This window comes from Cornus florida, unplaced genomic scaffold (genome assembly GCF_030987335.1).
Source record: "Cornus florida cultivar Cherokee Brave unplaced genomic scaffold, ASM3098733v1 CherokeeBrave_3.0.0_Hap2_Chr10, whole genome shotgun sequence".
NCBI classification, from domain to species: domain Eukaryota; kingdom Viridiplantae; phylum Streptophyta; class Magnoliopsida; order Cornales; family Cornaceae; genus Cornus; species Cornus florida.
This window is the reverse complement of record NW_026775580.1, coordinates 32560570-32570740: the sequence shown is the minus strand read 5'-3', so window position 1 is coordinate 32570740 and position 10171 is coordinate 32560570. Positions and strand designations below refer to the sequence as shown.

General features: G+C 39.2%; 1 protein-coding gene across 1 annotated transcript; it reads left to right on the top strand.

Annotated features, from left to right (window-relative positions):
- Nucleotides 1–799: 799 nt before the first annotated feature.
- Nucleotides 800–1264, top strand: LOC132277470 (uncharacterized). Its single transcript, XM_059779324.1, has one exon. The coding sequence runs from the start codon at nucleotides 800–802 to the stop codon at nucleotides 1262–1264; it is 465 nt and encodes a 154-aa protein (XP_059635307.1).
- Nucleotides 1265–10171: the final 8907 nt, after the last annotated feature.

Sequence of the window (10171 nt, the reverse complement as noted above, 5' to 3'; positions counted from 1 at the left end):
GCATAATTATGATCTAAGAATGATGTTTTGACATTAGAACGGACGAAAATGACCTAGGTAACCTCGGGTTCGAGTAAGAACCTGATTAACAGTTCGGACCCATGGGTCCGGGTCGTTACAGAAATGGTATCAGAGCGCCATGGTTCGAAAACCATGAGGACGACGGGTAGAGGCCTACATAGAGTTGTATGGGAAGTCATTTGCATTGTTATGTGGCTATTTGTTGAAATGTTTAATTATTTGAAAAGCATGCTTAACTGACTACTTGCTTACGTGTTTATGTGCTTATATGCTTTTGTTAATATATTTGTGTTATCGTTCGTATGCTAAGCGTTAGTATTGCATCATTTTATTGAGTCATCTATGGCTGGACTTTAGTGTCATCATTATTGAATCGTTTTCTCATTTTATAGTATGATGCCACCACGAAAGGAACCAATGGATGTTGGCCCTAGGCTGACAAGGGATGATGTTGGTGAGAGCTCTAGCTTCAATCCAGCAGAGCAAGTTGAGGAGGATACACTTCTTAGGGACTTGGTTCCCCCGAGAGGTGCTTCCACTAAGAGGGATAATGTTGAGGCACCCGTTGAAGAGGGTAAAGGTTCGGCAAAACTGGTATTGAACCGTTTGCTACAAAGTGCCTTGAGGGCTACAATTGCTACTCTCCCACAACCGGTACCACAACCAGTAGTTCCAGTAGAGGAGATGGCAACACAGAAGCATTTCAAGTTGATTACGGGATTTTCTAAGTTGATGCCAGTGATGTTTGAGGGCGGTGTCATTGGAAGCTGATGACTACATGGACCAAGTAGAAACCCACTTGACTTCTATAGATGTGACGGATGATCACGTAAAAATCATCTTGGCTACCTATAAGTTTTCCAAGGACGCCAAGTTTTGGTGGAAGTCGGTCACTAATCAACATAAGGTTAAAGAGATGAGTTGGGACATGTTTAAGGAGCTATTTTATGAGAAGTATTTTTTGGTTCCCAAGAGATGGGAGCTAAGGGAACAGTATAATAGCCTTATCCAAGGTACTATGTCAGTGACGGAATACGAGAACAAGTTCACTTCTCTTTCCCGCTTTGCTCAAGAGATAGTGAGGAATGAAGCTGACAAGACTCGAAAGTTTATTTCCGGTCTTCATTACCAAATGAAGTCGTTGATCACGGCTCAATACTTCAAGGTTTATTCAGAGGCAATGGAAAGAGCATTGATGCTGGAAGCAAAAGTTAAAGATAGAAATGCAGGAAGGGAACAGTAGAAGAAGAAGAGAAATGCAGGACCATCTTTAGAAGGGCAGTCGTGGAAGAGGAATAGGGGTAGTTCATCTCAGTTTCAGGGACAATAGTCTACACAATCCGCTCTTACTACTCCCATGCCAACTGGGTCAGACAAGAGTGGAGTCGTTTATTTTCAATGTCAGCAGCCTAGACATTATAAGTCCAATTGTCCTATGAAATCATCTTCAATTTTTGTAGCACCAAGAGCTTGTTATGGGTGTGGCCAGTAAGGCCATATAATTTGGGATTGTCCTAATCAGGGAGCAGGCACCGGTAGTGGGAGGGTCACAACAGAGGCCATCACAGTCAGCTACAGCTCAGTCAGGTTTCAGACCGCCGCCACCACCATAACCTGCTATGTCTTCATAAGGTTTACGACCAGCTAGGAGGGATACTCCTGTTATGTCAGCATAGCAGTCAGGTGTTCAAGTTAGCAATTCTCAGGCACAGGCACCGCAGGGACGTGTCTTTGCACTTGTACAGGCTGATGCATATTCTGGACCATCATTTCTCCGAGGTATCTTTCCAGTGTTTAGTTCTTGGGCTCATGTTTTGTTTGATTCTGATGCATCTCATTCCTTTATGTCATTATCATTTGCACTTATATCGGGGTTAGAGGTCAGTTTCATGGATTAGGCATTGTGTGTTGAAACGCCAGTTGGGGTTTCAGTGTCTTTGAATAGAACTGTGAAGGATTGTTCCATTATGATAGCTGGACGGACTTTTGTGTTTGAATTCATCCTCATAGAGATGACTGGTTTTGATGTTATTCTCGAGATGGATTGGTTAGCTTTATTTTGGGCTACGATTAATTATTTCAAAGGTAGAATCACAGTTTGCACTCCCGAGGGAGACTGTTTCTTTTTTATGGGAGATCAAAGTGATTCCCATGCTTCTTCATTTTATAGGATTCATGGAAGAAGTCATAGTGATTACTTCTTGGCTAGTCTTTTAGCCGAAGAAGATGATGTTGTGGAAAGCGTTTATCTAGTAGTTTTTTGTGACTTCTTGGATGTCTTTCTGGAAGACTTGACAGAGTTGCCTCCATATCAAGAGGTGGAGTTTACTATTGATTTGATGCCCAGTCCCTCACCAATTTTTATGGCACCAATAGAATTGGAGGAATTGAAGAAGCAGCTTAATGAATTAAGGATGAAAGGTTTCATTCGATCGAGTGTGTCACTGTGGGGCGCACCAATCTTGTTTGCTAAGAAGAAAGATGGTTCTTTTAGGTTACGAATTGATTACCAGAAGTTAAATCATGCCACCATCAAGAACAAATATTTTTTGCCAAGGATAAATAATTTGTTTGATTAGTTGAGAGGAGCCAGTTATTTTTTGAAGATTGACTTGAGGTCAAGCTATTATCAGTTACGGGTTAGGGATGAGGATGTCCCGAAGATAGCATTCTGTACTTGTTATGGACATTATGAGTTCCTTGTTATGCCCTTTGGCTTGATTAATGCGCCAGCGGCATTCCTGGACTTGATGAACCTCATCTTTCACGATTACTTGGACCAGTTTGTGGTAGTTTTCATGGATGACATTCTTGTGTATTCACGATCTCAGGAGGAACTTGAGATCCATTTGAGCATTGTGTTGCAAATTTTGCGAGAGCACCGATTGTATGCCAAACATGAAAAGTATGAATTTTAGCTATAAAAGGTGAAATTTTTGGGACATGTTGTTTCAGAAGGTGGAGTATCGGTTGATCTGTCAAATATAAAGGCAATTTTAAAGTGGGAGAAACTCAAGAAATATTTTTGAGATCCAAAGTTTGCTTGGCGTAGCGGGTTACTATCGTAGATTTGTGAAGGATTTTTCCCGTTTGGCAGCTCCTATGACCAAATTGACCCAAAAAGGGATCAAGTTTACATGGAATGAAGCCTGTGAGTTATCTTTTCAAGAGTTAAAGACAAGGTTGACTCCGGCTCCACTGTTGGTAATACCTGAGCTTGGCTTGGATTATGTGATTTATTGTGACGCTTCATGTGATGGTTTATGATTTGTGCTAATGTAGAGCAGTAGAGTAATATCTTATGGATCTGGACAGATGAAGACTCACAAGTACAATTACCCTACTCATGACTAGGAGTTGGCAGCAGTTGTGTTTGCCTTGAAATATTAGAGACATTATGTATATGGTGAGAGATTCGAGGTGTTCTCGGATCGCAAGAGTCTCAAGTACCTTTTCTCCTAAAAGGACTTGAACAACAGACAGAGGCGATGGGTTGAGTTCTTGGAAGATTACAATTTTGACTTGCAGTATCATCCGGGCAAGGCAAATGTGGTAGCTGACGCCTTAAGCCAAAAATCTTGTGGAACTTTGGTTGGGTTAGCTATTTAGAAGTGGAAAATGCTTGAGGATTTGGTAAAGATAGGATTGTTTTGCTTTGATGATGATAATGGCAGTGAGTTGGCATTCTTGTTTAGTCTTGTGGCTCAGCCTAATCTTGTTGTACGAGTAATTGAGTCACAGAGACAGGATCCGAATTTAGATGCCATTCACGCTTTGATCTCTAGTGGTGAGACAGTGAAAGATTGGTCCTTATATGCAGATAGGAGTCTACCGTTCAAGGGTTTGTTGGTGGTTCCCATAGTTTGTCATGAGAACATCTTACGGGAGTTTTATACTTCCCGTTTTGTAGTATATCCAGGTGGTACTAAGATCTATCATAATTTGAGACGTCAGTATTGGTGGAATGGAATGAAGAAAGATGTTGTATAGTTTGTGGCTAAGTGCCTTACCTATTAGCAGGTGAAGGCCGAGCATTAGAGACCAACCGGTTTGTTGCAGCCATTGCCTATAGCGCAATGGAAATTGGAGCAAATCGCTATGGATTTTGTGACAAGTCTTCCTAAGTCCCGGAGGGGCAATGAGGCCATATGGGTTATCATTGACAGATTGACCAAGACGGCTCACTTTTTGCCTATTAAGGCCATAGATGAGGTAGAGGTACTCAGTGTGCTATATGTGAATGAGATTATCAGGTTGCATGGAGTTCTAGTGGCCATTGTTTCAGATAGGGATGCCAAGTTCACTTCGAAGTTCTAGGAAGGACTTCAAGCAACGTTTGGCTTAGCATTACACCTTAGTATGGCATTCCATCCACAGACAGACGGCCAGTCGGAACGTGCCATCCAGATCTTAGAGGATATGCTTCGGGCATGTGTACTTGATTTGGGAGGTAGTTGGGAGGATCACCTTCCACTTATTGAGTTTGCCTACAACAATAGTTATCAAGAAAGCATTGAGATGGCTCAATTTGAGGCATTGTATGGCAGACCATGTAGGTCTCTAATCTGTTGGACTGAGGTAGGTGAAACAACCGCCTTATGACCCAATGTTGTACTCAAGACTACCGAGAAAATTAAGCTAATAAGACAGAGGTTGCTCACAGCTCAAAGCCGACAGAAGAGCTATGCGGATAAGCGGAGACGACCATTATCCTTTAAGGTGGGAGATCATGTTCTTCTACGGGTTTCTCCACGGAAGGGTTTGATGAGGTTCGGGAAGAGTGGCAAGTTATCGCCATGATTCATTGGACTGTTTGAGATTTTGGACCGCGTAAGAGAGGTTGCCTACAGACTTGTATTGCCACCACAGTTGGATTGGGTCCACAATGTTTTTTATGTGTCGATGTTATGGAAGTATGAACTGGATCCGTCTCACATTTTGAGTTAGGTTGATGTGGATATTGATGAGGATATCTCCTATGAAGAAGGACCAGTTCAGATCGTTGACACATGACAAAAGGGGTTAAGGGGCAAGACGATACCGTTAGTGAAGGTTTTTGGAGACACTACGGAGTTGAGGAGGCTACTTGAGAGCTTGAACAGGAAGTTTGCTCTAAGTATCCAACATTGTTTTCTCCCATAGGTATGATTTCGAGGATGAATCCTTTTAAGTTAGGGAGATTGTAATGTTTCCATTTTTTTACCATTTTTCATTTTTAAAAATTTTTGTCGTTGCAAGGGCATTTTCGTCCTTTCACGTTTTATTTGCCGAACACTGTGGGGTGTGCCGAGTGTGTCAGAGAGTTGGTTGGACCATTCCATTGAGTTTAGGACTCTTGGGAATACAAGGTTTGTCATTTTTGAATTTTTTTGTTTTTCGGGCTGGGCGGTCCCGTGTGGGACCCGCCACCGGGATTATTGTGTACGAGGATTTTAGTTGGGTCTATTTGCATCTCATGCATATTATTTAATGTGTTTATCTGGGTTTTATATGGTTGTGTATATATATATTTTTTGGTGCAAAAGAAAAGTCAAAATAGGATTTTTATTTTTTTGGGTAGGACCCACTCCCCACTAGGTTGATTTTAGTGGCCAAGAGGCCATTGTGTCCTCATTCTCTCTCTATCTCCTAGCCCTCTCTCTTTCCTTTTCTTTTCTTTTTTCTTTTTCTTTGCAAAATTCAAGCTTCAATTACTTCCTCATCTCTTGGAATTTTTGGGTGCCGTTTGCGGCAAATCGAAGAGCTCGGTGAGATCTTCATGTCTATATAAGCAATTTCAACTTTGTGCCTCCCCTAGAATTTCAAAATTTTGGACCCATTTGGAGGTTTTTTCTACAAAATTAAGGTAGGGGTTCCTAATGCATGATTTCTTATTCTTTTGTGAATTTCTTTCCTTATATTATTATCTAGCATGATTAAATTGTATAGAATCTTGAAAGAAAAATTGGTTGGATATTGTATATGAAATGTGTAACTATGTGTATTAGTTAATTTAGATGAAGACCATGCCTAATTGTTAATTTTCTATGCCTATAGTGTTATAAACTTGCTAGAATTGCTATATGAAGACATGTTGTAATTTCCTTGGAATTTCTTGTAAAGTATGTTATGTGTTTAAGTTTTGAATTAGTCATAGAAGGATGATCATTGACATAACATGATGCATTCATGCATAAGCATTGGGAAGGAAATGGCAATAAATTTGATTTAAAATGAAAAAGGAGCTTTGGGAAAAAGTTTTGACAAAGGGTTTTTGAGAAAACACGGACGCCGAGGAGGTACCGAGGGTCCGTGGTGTTAATATAACTTAGAGGGAACTAGGGAAATCATCCTACCGTGGTTGAGCTATCTGGGCCCCAAATGACGCCACGGAGATACCAAGGGTCAGGATAATAGCCAATCTTTCTCTCGTGTCACCGAGGAGTCACCGAGGGACGGATTATGTTAACGGTTTGAAAAGTGGAGAATGGATGTGATTTTGAAAATGGGAAGTGACATAAAAGGTGGTAGTGAGTCAAAGTTTTTCAAATTGATAACTATTATTGAACAGAGGTAGTACTATCACATGTATAATTTGTGAAGTTGATTCATGACTATTACGATTTACAATTATAAAGCATGATATTCATGTACTATGTGATACAATGTGTTGAATTACACACTTATGTGAACTATTTTGAGGTTATGTGTTTGATTCATATTGCTAAATGATTTTCATTCTAAAATGCCTTGGTTGTGAAGTTGTTTGTGTGTGAATTATTATATCAATTGTTTCCAAAGCATACAAACATGATTATAGTTTAATGCATGGATTTTCATGTTAGCGTGATGATGATCATTCATACATTGGCATTGTGGGAGTAATGAGAAAGTTGATTTTGAATTGAGGGGTTTGATTTTTAAAAATGGGATTTTAATAAAATTTGCGAAAACCGGACGACAAGGAGTCGCCTTGTGTCCATGGGGTTAATGGAACCTAGAGGGTGTGAGTTGTACGCAGTGGAATATTTAGAAAGTTTGGTAATTTTTAAAAACAGATCTTGTGTTTTTCTAACTTTCCTTATTTTAGTAATTAAATACTTAATCATATGCAGATAAAATAAGTAAAGTAAAAAGTTAGAGATGACATAAGGATTTTTAGCGAAGAAACCCCAGTTAATAAAATAGGTCAATTGTTTGCGCGGAAAAACCTTGTGAACTATGCAGTCTAAAGTAAACCGATCCACTATGTTTGAAACAAAATACACTAAACTTTGACTCTGGCTTAGACCTTATCGTTCTACTAAACACCAATTGCTGACAATCCTCTGAACTTGCGACATCCCATCCAACAGCAACTTGACCTCAGGCTTATACTTGATATCTGTAGAAGAGTAACAGGTAGATCAAATAATACTCCACGAATGCTCCAACCCTTTCAAAGTGTAATCGCTTTTACTTCTTTTTTTCAACATCTGAATTCGATATAGAAGTAGATATGCTTTTCTTTGATCGATGTAGATTTAACTGCATGATCACGATTAGGATTTGAACAATACAACTCTAAACTCACTATGTGTGTATGTGTATATATTCTAGAAAGATGACAGAGAAATTTCTTGGATTTTTTGCAAAAATAATCTTCCTTAGGCTTTTATCAATAATGACTTGATAGTGCGAAAGTCGTTTTTCAACCTAGATGAATAACAAAGTTTATATAGAGTTTAGAATGTTTTAATCTCTAAAAATATGAAAAATTTCGTGCATAGGACTTGGTACAATTCTGAAACAAGTAGGAAAGAATTCTGGAAAAGGAAACTAAAAGTGGACTGCTGTCAAGACACTTTGAATCGGTTCAGAGGGGCTAAACCGGTTCAAGTTTGGCAATTTGGAATTTCGAACCAAACTTGAAGCCTTGAACCGGTTCAATGGTGTTGAATCAATTCAAGTTAGCCAGAACTTGAAACTATGGTCCATTCAAGTTGAAGCACTGTATTTGGTAAGTTTGAAATAAATACCAAGTGTAGAATGTGTCTTAACCTTTTTAGAATCCTTCCTAATGTGTTATTCTTACCTTTTTCGAAAGATCTCAGTTATGGTAACTTTGAACAACCTTCCCATTCCGCAATCGCTTTAGATCTTGATATGGTAACTTAAATTACAACTCGACAAGGACTTGTTTTGTTTCCAATAATTTCCAATTACAAAATAATATCTCACAGAAGGAACATAGGGAGACTACTCTATGTGTGGTTAAGTTACCTAAGCCCCAAATGATGCTAAGGAGTCACCTTAGGTCAGGGATAGTTAGCTAATCCTTCTTTCGTGGCAGCAGGGAGTCGCCTGATGCAAGGTTACATTAACGGTTTGACGGTTGTTTTGTTGTGTAAAGGTTTAGAAATGGGTTCAACATTAGCATTGCATATCATTCCATTGATTATATTTGGGTTTGTGTGATAATGATCATTTTATTCATTTTCCCCAAATTAAGTATGACTCATTTCCTATGTTCCATTCTTTGTGTGTGAGTCACAAAATTATTAAGGATTAGGCACCACCTGCTGAGCCATTATGCTCGCCCTTTTATTATCATTTTTCAGGAAATGGGAAATAAGTTATGGACGACCCACAATCTTATATGTGATGACATTGAGGACCTCCTTTTGTCAACTAGATTTTTACTCTCGTTTGAGGTATGTAATATTTGATGTTTTGAGAATTGTAATGATACATGTATTTATTTTGCCTTAAACTTGTAATTAATGGCTACTTGTATGTATTTTGCGGACGAAAATGGTTTTGAGACCATCATTTTGCCTTTTGTGGTCTCATTAGGATTTCTAATCTGATGTAAGGCCTTATGGCCATTCTTAGATGTAATTGAACCTATTTTGGACTTCAAATGATGTATGGATTCCATTTTGTTGTCACTTATAACCTTATATATCATGTGTTAGGCAGGATGGAAATCACCATAACGATCTTCTATGAGACCTAAGTGGTGTCTATAACCCTTTGCACTCAATTTAGGTTTTTCTGGGCTATTTTTATCATTCTAACTTTGTTGAACTGGTTCAAGAGTGAAATTTGGTTCCCAATGTGGGCACACTGCCCATGTTGAACCGGTTTAAGTACTTTGGACAGGTTCAAGTTCCCTAGAACCATTTTGCCTTAGCAAGCTCCACCTTTGGACTCCTAACTTGAAGCTGTTACGGCCCAAGTTTTGTAAACCCAGTACATCAGTGATGACCAAAAGATGACCCGATAACGGATCCGAAATGCGGAAGCGAAAGGTGAAACAACAGTCTCTAGAGATGCAATGCGTCTCTAAGACACCAATGTGACCCTCAATGAGGTCACGGAACCCAAAGGTGAAACAACGGTCTCTAGAGATACAATGCGTCTCTAAGACACCAATGTGACCCTCAATGAGGTCACGGAACCCAAAGGAAACAAATGCAGAAGTGTCGTTTCAAAAACTGACAAAAAGAACCTAGGGGCAAAATGGTCATTTTTAAAAAAGTGGATTCAAGTGCTATCGAGCACACCGCTGGAAATACAATGACAAATTAGTCAAGTTCAACCAAAATTTTACTCAATTTGGAGTCCGGACGGGGGAGAAGATCAAAAACAAAAATGATGTCGTGGCGGCCCGATGAGGACAACCCACCACTGCTGCAACTGAGAGTAAAAACGGGCATCTAAACGGACTTTTTTGGAAAAACTCAAAGAAGAAACCCCCCCTAAAATCAAGTTTCCTACCTTATTTGATGACGGAAACAAAAAAAATGCATTGTAAAATACCCAGAATGCCCCCAAGAAAATCAGGTCAAGAGGAAAAAAACTAATCCGAGCTACTGCCCAAGTTTTGGAAATAGGGCTTCGGGAGCTTTTTAAATTGCCTAAATTGAAAATGTAATCTTAAAATGCACCCACAAAACCTCCGGAAGTTTTGGATCGGTCGTGATGATTTTCAAAAAAAAGTCGATGAATAATACCAACTACATTTGTACTAAAAATTTGCAAAACCTGGCAGCAAGGATTTTTTGGAAAAATATTGATTTTTGAGGGCCAAGATGATGTTTTATAGAAAAACACAAAGAAGAAACCCCCCTCAAAATTGAGATTTCTACATGACTTATGGAAAAAAAATGAAAAAAATACATTGTGA